This window comes from Zootermopsis nevadensis, unplaced genomic scaffold (genome assembly GCF_977971745.1).
Source record: "Zootermopsis nevadensis isolate Lab colony 2312 unplaced genomic scaffold, Znev_1.0 Znev_ptg000012l, whole genome shotgun sequence".
NCBI lineage: Eukaryota > Metazoa > Arthropoda > Insecta > Blattodea > Termopsidae > Zootermopsis > Zootermopsis nevadensis.
This window is the reverse complement of record NW_028259144.1, coordinates 7,299,395-7,311,673: the sequence shown is the minus strand read 5'-3', so window position 1 is coordinate 7,311,673 and position 12,279 is coordinate 7,299,395. Positions and strand designations below refer to the sequence as shown.

The 12,279-nt window shown below is 36.3% G+C and overlaps 1 protein-coding gene across 2 annotated transcripts in view; it reads left to right on the top strand.

The window, feature by feature from the left end:
* The window catches only part of ZnT63C (solute carrier family 30 member 1), a 30,960-nt gene extending 18,995 nt beyond the window's left edge, over positions 1-11,965 (top strand). For both annotated transcript variants that reach the window (XM_022058074.2, XM_022058084.2), the window contains exons 7-10: positions 442-553; positions 1,141-1,248; positions 1,886-2,029; positions 2,501-11,965. In XM_022058074.2, coding sequence (XP_021913766.1) covers positions 442-553; positions 1,141-1,248; positions 1,886-2,029; positions 2,501-2,569 — 433 coding nt within the window. In that variant the 3' untranslated portion in view covers positions 2,570-11,965. The remainder of the gene's footprint in view (positions 1-441; positions 554-1,140; positions 1,249-1,885; positions 2,030-2,500) is intronic.
* The last annotated feature ends 314 nt before the right edge of the window (positions 11,966-12,279 follow it).

Sequence of the window (12,279 nt, the reverse complement as noted above, 5' to 3'; positions counted from 1 at the left end):
CTGAATTACCAGTGTGATTCTTCAAAATTTGTGGTTACAGGAATAACTGAATTCGTTGTTAAGCAATTAAATCTAGCAACAAGTCCATTCTATGTATGCATCATATACAAATTAGAGGAAGGAACTTAATAAAATCTATTTTAATTGATAAAAACTACTCACAATAAACAGAAATGCAAGAATGTGATAATAAATCTGTACATGATTATTAAAATAAATATATACCATTCATAGTGATTCGTTGAAGATTGTACTAATGTTGGAAAAAAGCAAGTCTGTATGCTTATATTTACATTTTATCTTGACAGTAATTTCATTGTCATATGTATGTGGAGGTCTTGGTTGTATAAAAGTTTCTAAAGTACAGAATTTACAGTATGTCACCTTCTACATATATTATTTTAATTTGTTTATCCATTCTGTTGCATTATATTATTTCAGATGCAGAAATTTATCAGAGTATATGAAAATTGCTGAAAAAGTTAAAGAATTCTTTCATAATGAGGGCATCCATTCAACTACCATACAACCAGAATTTGTTGAAGTGAACGAGGTAAGTGTTCCGTACAGGGCCACACATTTTTCTCCATGTGATCATACATTTCTTTACTTCCATAATCATTAACAAATCTTCATCAGATTAAATGGCAAATTAAAACTACAAATTAGACTTTTGCATAACACGAAATAGACTGAAACCAAATGATTTTTTGGTACAAAACTGTTGTGTATTCACGTAATCTAACACACTGACTCACCAGTGTTCTTATTTTCTGCACAAAAGTATCAGTTCTCAGACCTCGTTGCATTTCTTTCCTGAACAATTAAATTTTAACAAATTTAATTAGTGGTCCACTGACAGAGACTATCTCTATTTAACGGACCCAACTGATTAGGTACTCGTCACCTGAAGACAGAGACAGAGCCAGTCTCTGAAAACTTTGTTTTTTTGTCTCTTAAAATAGGATGACAGAAATAGTCAAAAAAAAATGAACAATTTTAAGTGTAATCTACTGTCGTCAGAGCCCTTTAGAATTGTATTAAATTAATATAGTAGTGAATCAATCATCAGATTTGATTCTAAATGGTCTTGACATCACAACTGGAATAACTGTTAATATAATGGTACATTTTTTCCAGTTTCCTGCAGACACAATCCAGCCAGCCCCAACAGAAGACTGCGTGTTGGATTGCCCTAAGACAGACAAACCGTGTGCCCTATCTACTTGTTGTGGACCTTCCAAACATGTATGTGTGTTAACATTATATTTTTTGTGTATAATGTAAAATTTAAGGCAAATGTTTAAGAGGTAACATATGCAGACTCTTCGAGGTCATGTTAGTTATCAGCTGTTCAGAAAATTCTCTTTAGTTATAGAACCCAAAAATTGTCACTACTGTCACAGTAGCCTGCTTCTTGACCCTTCTAGCCATCTTAATATCCCTTTCCTCAAAAATCCAATTATATTATTCTTCCAGCACTAAGTATTCACATTTCAGGGTATTTTCCCCATCAAAATTTTGTACACATTTATTGTTTATTGATTTTGGTAAAAAACATGTATGTCAATTGTGATCTGGATTGTAATGCTGTATGGTCTTGTGGATGGTTACGAATGCTTTGGAGGAACTATTACCTCTGTCTTCAGGATGAATGCTGTCACAGCGTAGATCACCACAATCGACGTTTTCACCGCTACGAGAACCTCAGATATCAAATTCTTTTTATTGTGATTATTGTTCTTAACTTGCCTTGTTAAGAATCCAGGATTGTGAATTCAGTATGTCTGACAGACTTGTGCATATGCGGTTAGAAAATCATAAAATATTTTTTGTGGCATGGTTATCATCGAAGTTTTACTGAATTTTGTCTTGCCATATATAGGGTCGTGATACCCCATCACCAGGCGACACTCCGTACCTATGTCGGCAGCGCAACAGTGCAGCCAGCTTCAACAATCGAGTACAGGAACTGAGTGAAATGGAGAGCGGGCACTTACTAGCATCTTCTGCGCCTTGCGCAGTGCAGGTAATTTAATAAACAACAACTTTTTGTTGTGTGCAGCGCATTAGAATGCAATAAAATTACATGTCCCTTGCAGCAGTGGGAGAGTTGGACAGAATTGTGTCTGAAATCATTCTTAGTGTTGGCAGCATTGAACCTTCAGGTTCTACTACCATATAGTTTGTTGGCCGCTGTGGTAAATGTGTTAAAATGTGGTATATAAAGGTCTTTAAATTAACTGGTCATATTTTAACAGAGAATGTGAACTTAAATAGCGTTGCAAAGGGTTAGAAGCACTTCAGTATTTTTTTACAAAAAAAGAACTTATTTGTGTATGAAAAAAGTCGGTAGTTCTGAAACTTGTTCCCATTTCAGTTTATTGTCGTGATTACTTGTAACAGCATAGCCGTTGGACAGGAGAGTTTAAAGTGTGGATCGTGTCTTAAAACTGAATAGTAGTCAGGTTGTGAATTGTGAAACACTTTTTTGTTTCAGGGTAATGGTAGCTGTCCTTGTCCTGTGCCATGCCCTTCAACTCCTGTTAATAAAGAGTCGTGTGTTTGACGCTGGTCTCCGAGCTCGTCCTCCTTGCTGCCAGCTGTCAAGTGAGTAGCATACCAATGAGCCAGCGAGCATTCATCATCTGTCTAGTCCACTTTATTTCACCCAAGCATAACCTTAGTGTGCATCCACTCTCCTGATTTGGGAGTGGAACAACCAGCATAAACCGAGCGTCTTCTGTGTTGCCAAATTACTATAACAGTGAAGTTAACAATGGTAATGCAAAGTAACTACAATGGCTGTAGAAACACTGTTGGACATGTGTATTGTCTGAGGTATATCTGATATACAGTCCCGCGCGCCGTAGCGATACAAATGCGTGCTGGTTTGGGTCTCGGGGGAGAAGAAATTTTCTCATGAGCTTTTGACCAGTGTATGGGACCAGTGCCAACCCAGCATCGTGAGGAAATTGGGGAGCTACAATGAGTAGCGTAATCCGGTCAGGAAAGCTAGCAATGGCTGGGGGTTTGTCGTGCTGACCACACGTCACCCTATATCTGGTTGGATGATCGTTCACCTCTGCTTAGGCATGTGAATGTGAGGCTACCAGCCAGCTAGTCGGCTTTGGCTCTCAGAGGGATGTTACGACACGGATTTAATTTAATATCTGATATACATGGCATTGTGTAAGTTGGCTACACTCACAACTTTATGTTACTGGTTACCGACGCTTTATTGGCAGCAGACAGCATTGAACCTAGGACCGTTCAGAAACAAGGCTAGTACACTAACCATTAGACTGCCTCAGGTTCGTTCCTGACCATTGTCACTAACAATACAGGAAATAGGTGTTTGTATAATGACAACCAATTAGCTGAAGACAGAAGTAGAGTCATCTCTCAAAACATCTCGGATTTTAAATATACCTCAGACAGTGGACATTCTCTAATGTAGGGTTTCTATAAAGAATCATCTACTGTCATGAACAATTAGAGAATAACTACACTGGCATGAGTAAGATTTATTGACAGAGGGTGTGATCTGACAGAAAGTGATAAAATTGGTAGGGGTGTTGTATGAAATGTGGAAGAAGCTTTTGTAAACCGTGTGTCATGGAATAAATTTAGCAGAATTGTGAATTAAAGTTCAGCTGTGATTGTTCTGTGTAGCATACGAGTCATGAATAGATCTAACTTCCCCAGGCTTGTGATATAAAAGTGAACTAACCGTTCCCTTCGGCTCAGAGAATCAAAACCAGTAATATACGTACTGAACATTGAAATGTAATCTTTTATACAACAAGTGGTTATGTTGAGCAAAACTTTGGATACCTATACCAGAATACATGAGGTGTGAAATATTAGTTGATGCATTCTCAGACGTACTTGCTGGAAAGCACACAATTTTGAAACTATACTTTTTACGAGTAGGGTTGAGCAAATGAGCTATTATTTATTTAGTTGCTGTGAAGAGAACTTGAGAAAGAGTAAATAAAAATGTGAGTTTGTCCATTAACAATTTAAAGACAGCATTGGCAATCATGTGAAAATAATTTTTATGTAATTTGTTTCTCTGTTGTATTGTAATGTACATAATAATATGTACTTTGTCAGGCCTTTACGCTGGGAGAATAATATTTAATGTTACAATCAGCATTTGATGTGCTTGTGAGAGGAATAAGAATCAGATTAAGTGGTCTTCTAGAGCAGTGGTATCAACCTTTTTTGTTCGCGTACCCCCAGATATAATTTCTCTTCAACTTTGTACCCCCAAAGTTGTTGGTGTATAATTCAAGTTATACATAGTATATAATCTACATCTAAAATAAAGTAAATAAATTTCATTACTGATTATTCAGTGTTTATCATAAAATAATATATATTTTTTAAATTTCATGTACCCCCGGGGGTAGGCGTACCCCAGGTTGAATACCACTGTTCTAGAGTGTTTGGTTCAGCCCATAAATTGTGTTCAACTGTACCTTAAATAATTAGACAGAAGTTTTAAGGGTATTTTAAATAGCAGTAAACCAATTTTAAAATGTTATGACCACTTTCCAGAAATATTTTACTTTTGGTGCACAACTTGTGAGCTGGTGGTGTTATATTAAATTAATAGTGACTGATGTTATTTATTGCTTTCACTTGTGCAGCAAATTGCTTACAAAAAAAAAGGATGTAATGTTCCAAGTTAAGCAATTATCATAAACATGAGTTTGATTGTAATGTACTGGCAAAGCAGTAAAAATATGAAGATTTCTGTCTTCTGGGTTATTGCGCTGTGTAGTCTGGTCGATGTTAACCAACGTTTCAGAGGTCATACTGCCTCCATCATCAGGGCGATGAGTATGATGATTTCTGTCTTCTGGGTTGTTGCGCTGTGTAATCTGGTCGATGTTAACTAACGTTTCAGAGGTCATACTGCCCTGATGACGGAGGCAGTATGACCTCTGAAACGTTGGTTAACATCGACCAGACTACACAGCGCAACAACCCAGAAGACAGAAATCTTCGTACTCACCGCTGTGAAAACGTCAAATCTTACACAGTAAAAATATTTTGAAATTATCTTAAAATGTTTATGGACGGATGATTCTTTTTGTTTAACATATTAGGTAAATGTAAACAGTCAGTATGAGATGAAGCCTAGTATAATCAAGCTGGTCTTGGTGTTGATCTTTGATTAGAAATAATTTGCTTGTAAATGCAAAGGCCAGGTGTGAATAAAACTATACACTGAGTAAATTCATCTTCCCCATTCCCGCTTCAAAATCATATAAATACAAACAGTATGTGAAGATTTTTTGAAGTTATATTTGTTTGCCTGTTACGTTTTAAATTCTTGATTATGTCTTAAATGTTATATTGTGGAATACGCAATTCATATGAAATAGTTATATGATCAGTCTTGCAGAAACATTTCAGTTCTAACATTTTGTGTATATGATGAGCATGTTCCAGAGCATTTTCATGCATTTGGCAGCTTTAGATTTGAGTGGTTCGGTATTTCATGTTACAGATGTTAGCATGGTGTTCAGCAGTGGAAAGAATTAATATAATTTTTTTTTCTGTTTAAATTGATAATTGTGACAAGCAAGTAAATGGAAAGGCTTTATATAAGACATTTCCTTGGGCAATTTCATAGCTTGAGGAATCCTATATTGTAATACTTAAAAGGGAAAATGAAAGAATGAAAAGTACAGTATAATAAAATATTTGACTAGGAAACATTACTAAGGAATACAGCTATGTGATAACGTATTTGTGAGTAGGGGACGCAAGTGAGTTTTCACTGAGTGTCTTCTGAATATAAACTTTGTAAATATTTTAGTTAGATCATACTATGCATAAAGTACTATTGTTTATGAAACATATGCACTATTGTAACACCAATACATGTATTTGTGCCACTTACATACTCACCAACTTATATTTCTTCCTCACTTTGTGAGATTTGTTCTTACTTCTTTTACCTTCCAGAAACTTTACATGTGTAAATAATATGCCGTCTGGTGGTATGAGTTCTAACCAACAAACTGCCATTAAGAGAGGTAAATAATAAACTCTAACAGTGAAGATGAAATTTATAGTTCACCTTAGTAGTTACATTTGACTAAGTTCCCAGAACATGCATGAGGCTTGTTCAAGTGAAACCTGTTTGGTGATTTCTTCTGGTTGAAGTAGAAGCTATTAAATGAATCCCATTGATGTACCAGCTGATGCAAAGAACTTCCTAGGCTGCTTCTGGAACCACTATACCACTGCAGCCTTGGCATCTTTGTCCACCCAAAATGTATGACCCCTTTGCACGTTTTGAGTGGATGAACGCGTGGAAGTCGCACAGTGACGGAACTGGACCATGTGGAGATGAGCATTGCCGTACAATATATTGCCGCCTCTTATTAACGTACCAGGATGCTATCTCATGATGGTAGTATGAAGATCTCAGAAGGTTTCTAAACATCACTCTACAGGGATTGTGGTGACAGCGTCGTTTGAACAGGATTAGCTATTTATCATTATCGAAGAAAACTGTTCTGTTTGGATGGGTTCTGCACCTGGAGTGCAGAAATTTAATCATGTCGTACTGTTCCCATTTGCTCTAACATTATCATTCTGTTGCATGATTCTTGGTTGACTGCTAGTGTGTCATGTATACAATTGTGTGATCACCTGCAACTGGCTGTATTTGCTAGCAGTACCACAAATGGGTTTCATTTTAACAACCCTCATGCTATTATATGTTGGAAATTTTTGGTGCTGTAGTCATATTTTCGTTTACCAGTGCAGACTCGTGAGCAGACTTAATTGATGTGATGGTGGATTCCCTTTCATATGTTTCAGTTCCGTAGATATTATTTGATTCCTGATACAAACTTTCTGTGTATTATTGCATTGTATGTGTTTTGTAATGGATTCATTACTCGTCTTTATTTTTGTTATAGATTTGTTAAAATCTTAATTCATTATGTCTCTTCTTTGGGGCATAATCATTTATGTATTTTGCATTTAAGTTTCCAACTATAGAAATGCTAAAACTTTTAATTATTGTTTTCCTTGAGTTATGTCAGTCTTATTACACTGGTTTTTAAACCTTTATTTGATCCCTTCATATTCAACATTCCCAAAACTATATTTTTTTTTCAGTTTTGTGGTACAGCCCCTTTTATCCTCCCACACACGTATTAAGGCATCCTAATTAAAAATATTGTAGTTATGCTTGGCATTGTCCATTTTCCATTATATGTAATATATACAGCATTTTTGGAGTTGCCTCTGCTTGAGTCTTCATATGATTGTTGGTTATTATACTACCAGATATTTTACTTACTTGGATACTTGTATGATCCGTTCTTTAAGTGCCTGAGCACTGCGGGTCCCAACTTTTCGTTGGTTTTGATCTATGGACATTTTGGTAGGACTCCTTGGACGAGGGATCGGCCCGTCACAAGGCCTCTACCTGTACACAGGACGGCACAACACAGAAATGTGGACAAACATCCATGGCTTGAGTGGGATTCGAACCCACAGTCCCAGCGACCAAGTGGCACAAGGCCCATGCCTCAGACCGCTGTGACCTCCACCAGATATTTTACCTTTTATATTTTTCCTTCTGCTATAAAAATAGTCATCTTTACAGACCTTTTGAGAACCAATTTAAAATGTTAGGCGAAACTGCATCTGGTGGTGCCAGTGGAAATTCCATAATCTCATATGTAAGGATTTCTGTCCCATATGTCTCTGCCATGGTCCTTCCATTCTGACATGTCCTGTTGTGGTGACAATCAAACTTTGTAGTATGAAAACATTAATTGTTTGTAATACTGAGGAGAGGCCACTATATTTCTTCAGGACCAGATACTAAGCAGGCCTCTGATATGTAATAAGTTATTGGTTAGATTATTTAAAAAGCAGGTAGTATCTTTTTTAAAAAAATGTTAGCACTATCAGTTTACAGTGCATTGTTAAAGTATTATGTGAGGAAGAGAATTTTGTACCCATGAGTCATATAAAATTAAAAACAAAAGAATGAAATATTTTTTTATCGTGACAGGTCTTTATATTTTCACTGACCATGTTTTATTACATTCTGGGGACATTTTACCATGTAATTAAAATTCCAGGACCCATTCAATGGGCAGCCATTTGAATCCCTGACCAGATATGGGTTCATTTTTTTTGCACAGAGCCCTTTAGAAATATCACAGTTTTATTAGTTGCCTGACAAACTCCGCTTGCTCGTAGTCTGTCAGTATGATTCATACAAATAATTGTATGAGATATTTAGATACTCAGCTTTAAATGTTGAATATTAAGAGCAATTCTCTAATTTGTTTTCTGCATCTTGTGTGTGATGATAAATTTGTTCATTAAATGTTTTACATTTAATCCAAGACTGAAAATATACTCTCCACCAGTAATTCACTTATGGTCAGTGTGAAGGTGTATTTCTGGAATCCTGTTTACACTTGAGAAACTTTCGTCCTTGTCTTCAGGAATGTAGATTATGCCTGATCCTGGTTCTTAGCTCCCAATATGACATTATGATGTACGTATCTTGTCACAACTGTCATTGCACCGTCTCTTACGTATCACAGAAAAACAAAATCTGCCTCATGGTTGCAGAAGTGGATTCCTTGGTCTTATTTGGCAGACACTAGCCTGGAAGATCAGACATACCATTACTTCACACATTTGTCACTATCATTTTATTATGGGGAAAAATGTCGATACAGTTTTAAATCACCTCAAAAGTGATATTGGCAGCACTGAAAGTGACTCATGTAAACAATATGAACCTTATTAGTGTTAGTCTTTTGGGTTTAATACTTGTAGGCAGATACCATCATTTCAGTGAAAGACAATGTAGAAGTCCACACGGAATTAGAACCCAGATGACCAACATTGACATCTGTATCGCCATGAGAACATCAAATCTTGTGTGAACTTTCACACTTTGCACTTAGATGGTTTGCGTCATCTTATGAGTAGTGATGGTCATGAAATGTTTAAAATGGCTGCTCCATTAATGGAATTTACAACAACAAAGATTGATAGAGTTTAATCCCAGTATGGACTGGTACTTTTGAACACCATGTCCAGACTGACTCTGGGGATAAACCAAACTCTCATCCATAGGTTAATGAAGTCTATTCAGAATGTGTATCAAACACTGGTGAAGGATCATGTGATTGTGGACTGAGTATTTCGCTTGCCTGTGTTTATATCCACTCCACACACATCTCGAATAGTGTATATGGGGGGCTCTTTCATGGGGGGGGGGGGGGATAAATCTGATTACTTATCGTAATCCTACTAAGAACTAGAAACCCTGGGACTTCACCTTACAATTCTAAATGTTCAATGATATTTAATTTTTGTTTCAATTTTCAGTATTTTCTGACTTGCTTCTGTGTGGTACAAAATTGTCTTACCTTGCTCTGAGAACATGCTCTAAAAGTCTAAGTGTAAGATGTGGAAACTACGGCTGTGGAAGTTGTGAGAGATGTTAACATTTTGACTGTTACATATGGACTTCTAAAGGTCACAAGTTTTTAATCATATTAAGTTAGGAAGCTTAAAGAGTGATGTCATAATGTATTGCATTGTAATTGAAATAAAAGAGTAGGAAAGATTAGAGAAGTATCAGAATAAGTAGGAAGATCATAATTAAGGCATAAACACATTTTCATTATGTACAAGTTTGATAATGGGTATTAAGCCCCAGAAGACCAAAGCAGAGAATTGCATTCTCTTTAACATAGATATACAATATGTATGAGATCTCGTAGACATTTGTTTCCATTGTTCTGTATTGTGGATCAAAATCAGGGTCCCTTAGCTCTGAACTAACTAGTGGGCCATGACTTTTAAAATATATTAATCTTTTATTTTAAACAAATCTCATATAAGAATTTTTGCTTAAAATAATTTTGTATATTATTAATTTATCATTATGTATTTTACAGCAATGTTTATCTGCAAGTCATGGCTCAGTTTTCACACTTTCCTTTGAATTATCATATTTCATCACATAATTCACACACTTTAATTTCTCAGCATGATTATATCAGTCCAAAAGGGGTAGCGGTTTTTATAAAATGCAAAAGTGACTGTGCAGGAACACTTATGTGGCCCATTTGGCAAGTGTCATAGTGTATCTTTGTTGCTTGTTGCATGATGTACAGTCACCCTGCAGTCTTATGGAGTTGTAGATAAAATTTAAATATGATTGATGGGTATGGCATAAAGAAGAGTTTAACTGAAATGAATATTTTCATTTGTTACTAATTAACCTCATACACTGCCTACCATTTTTTGTAGAAAATGCTTAACTGTTGCAGATATATCTTGCAGACAGTGATGCTATCATGATTGACCATTTTTAATGAATTCTTGTATAAATCATGAAACTTGTTAGGTTAATTAAGGTGTGTATGGATGGGGCGTCCAGTAGAGTTCGTATAGGTAACCTCATGGATCCATTCCCATTGCACAGTGGTCTAAAACGGGGAATGCTTTATTCCCAATGCTTCTTGCACATCACTTGAAAATGTTTCAAAATTTAAGTATAAGGGAACAACAATAACAAATAGAATTGAGGTCCACGATGAAATGAAGAGTAGAATACGCCAGGAAACGTTTGTTTTATTCAATTCAAAAACTTATCATCTCATTTGTTATCCAAAACATTAAAGATCAAGATATGTAAAACAATAATATTGCCTGTTTTGTATGGTTATGAAACATGGTCTCTTACCTTGAAGGAAATGCATAGATTACAAGTGTTCGAAAACAAGGTGCTCAGGAATATATTTGGACCTAGGAACGATGAAATAAATGGGGAATTTAGAGTATTACATAATGAGGAGCTGCATGAATTGTACAGGTCACATAGCATAATGAGAATAGTGAAATCTAGGAGGCTCTGATGGGCTAGACATGTAGCACGCATGGAGGGGAGGCAAGGAGTGCATACAGAATTTTTGTTGGAAATCGTTCTGAAAAAATGACCACTGGGCAGACCAAGAAGGAGATAGGAGGATAATATCAAGATGGATCTTAGGGAGGTGGACTGTGAGGATGGCAAATGGATGAAGTTGGTTCAGGATCATGGCTGGTGGTCTGCCTTTGGTGTTGTCAGTGTTGGACCTGCAGGTTCTGCTACCAGGGAGTTTGTTATAAATCATGCACCCAAATATTTTTCAGCAAAGTTTTGAAAAAGAAAGTGTGTGATATGTAATCTAATATGGTACATTTAAATTTTGTTAAATGATTTGTTTTACTTGAACTTTGTAGAACACTAAGATTTGGCCATGTATCTTTCTGTTAAATAGAATTATTGGTTTGGCATTTGTGAAAATATATGTAAGCATTGATGAAAGATTCTCATGCTACAAACCGCATCAGGTGGCTGAACGGTGAACAAACTGTGTCTTCTGCTGGCATCATCACTACCTGCCGTCCACCGCCAGCCAGTTCCCATCAGCTAGCGCGCAACAAAGTAACATGCTGGTTACCCAGCAGCCCTGAGGATGAGAACAAAGTTTGTTCTTGAAACATTGGCAGAAGATATCGTTTGTTCACCGTTCAGCCACCTGACACGGCTTGTAGCCCGAGAATCTTTCATCACCTTCAGTCGCTGCAAAAGCATCACCTCATACATATGTAAGCATTGTTCATATAGCTCTATAGTGTCACCAGTAATTAAGCTTTCTGCACTTTTAAAGTGTTATTTGCTTCTTGTTGTTAATAACAAATTTTTAAGGCTACTCATAAGAATTAGGACAATATTTCAAGAAGTTACAGCTATGGTCCTTCCATTCTTATCCCTTTAAAGCAGTGGTAAAGTTCATGTACCACTTTCTTTAATATTTAGTAACTGCATTTTACCCACAGAATGTATTTACATGTTTCTTACGATTCTCAAAATAAACATCAATTATTTCTTTAAACATCATTAACTGAATGAGATTTGTAATGTAGATGAACTTCATGCTTCAGAAGTTTAATTGTTGAAATAAAGTTACCTGTTACATGCTATACAACCAGGATTCAGGTGCGATTTCAGGTTCTCATGGTAATGAGTATGATGATACCTAGGATGTTATGCCATGTAGTCTGGTAGGAGTTTACTGATGTTTCAGAAGTGATTACTGCCTCTGCCATCAGAGCAGTATCACCCTGAGGCAGTAAACATCTATCTGACGACTTGGTTCAACATCCCAGAGGACAGCGATCTTCAACCAGGATTCAATTTGCTGGAGGGACAAA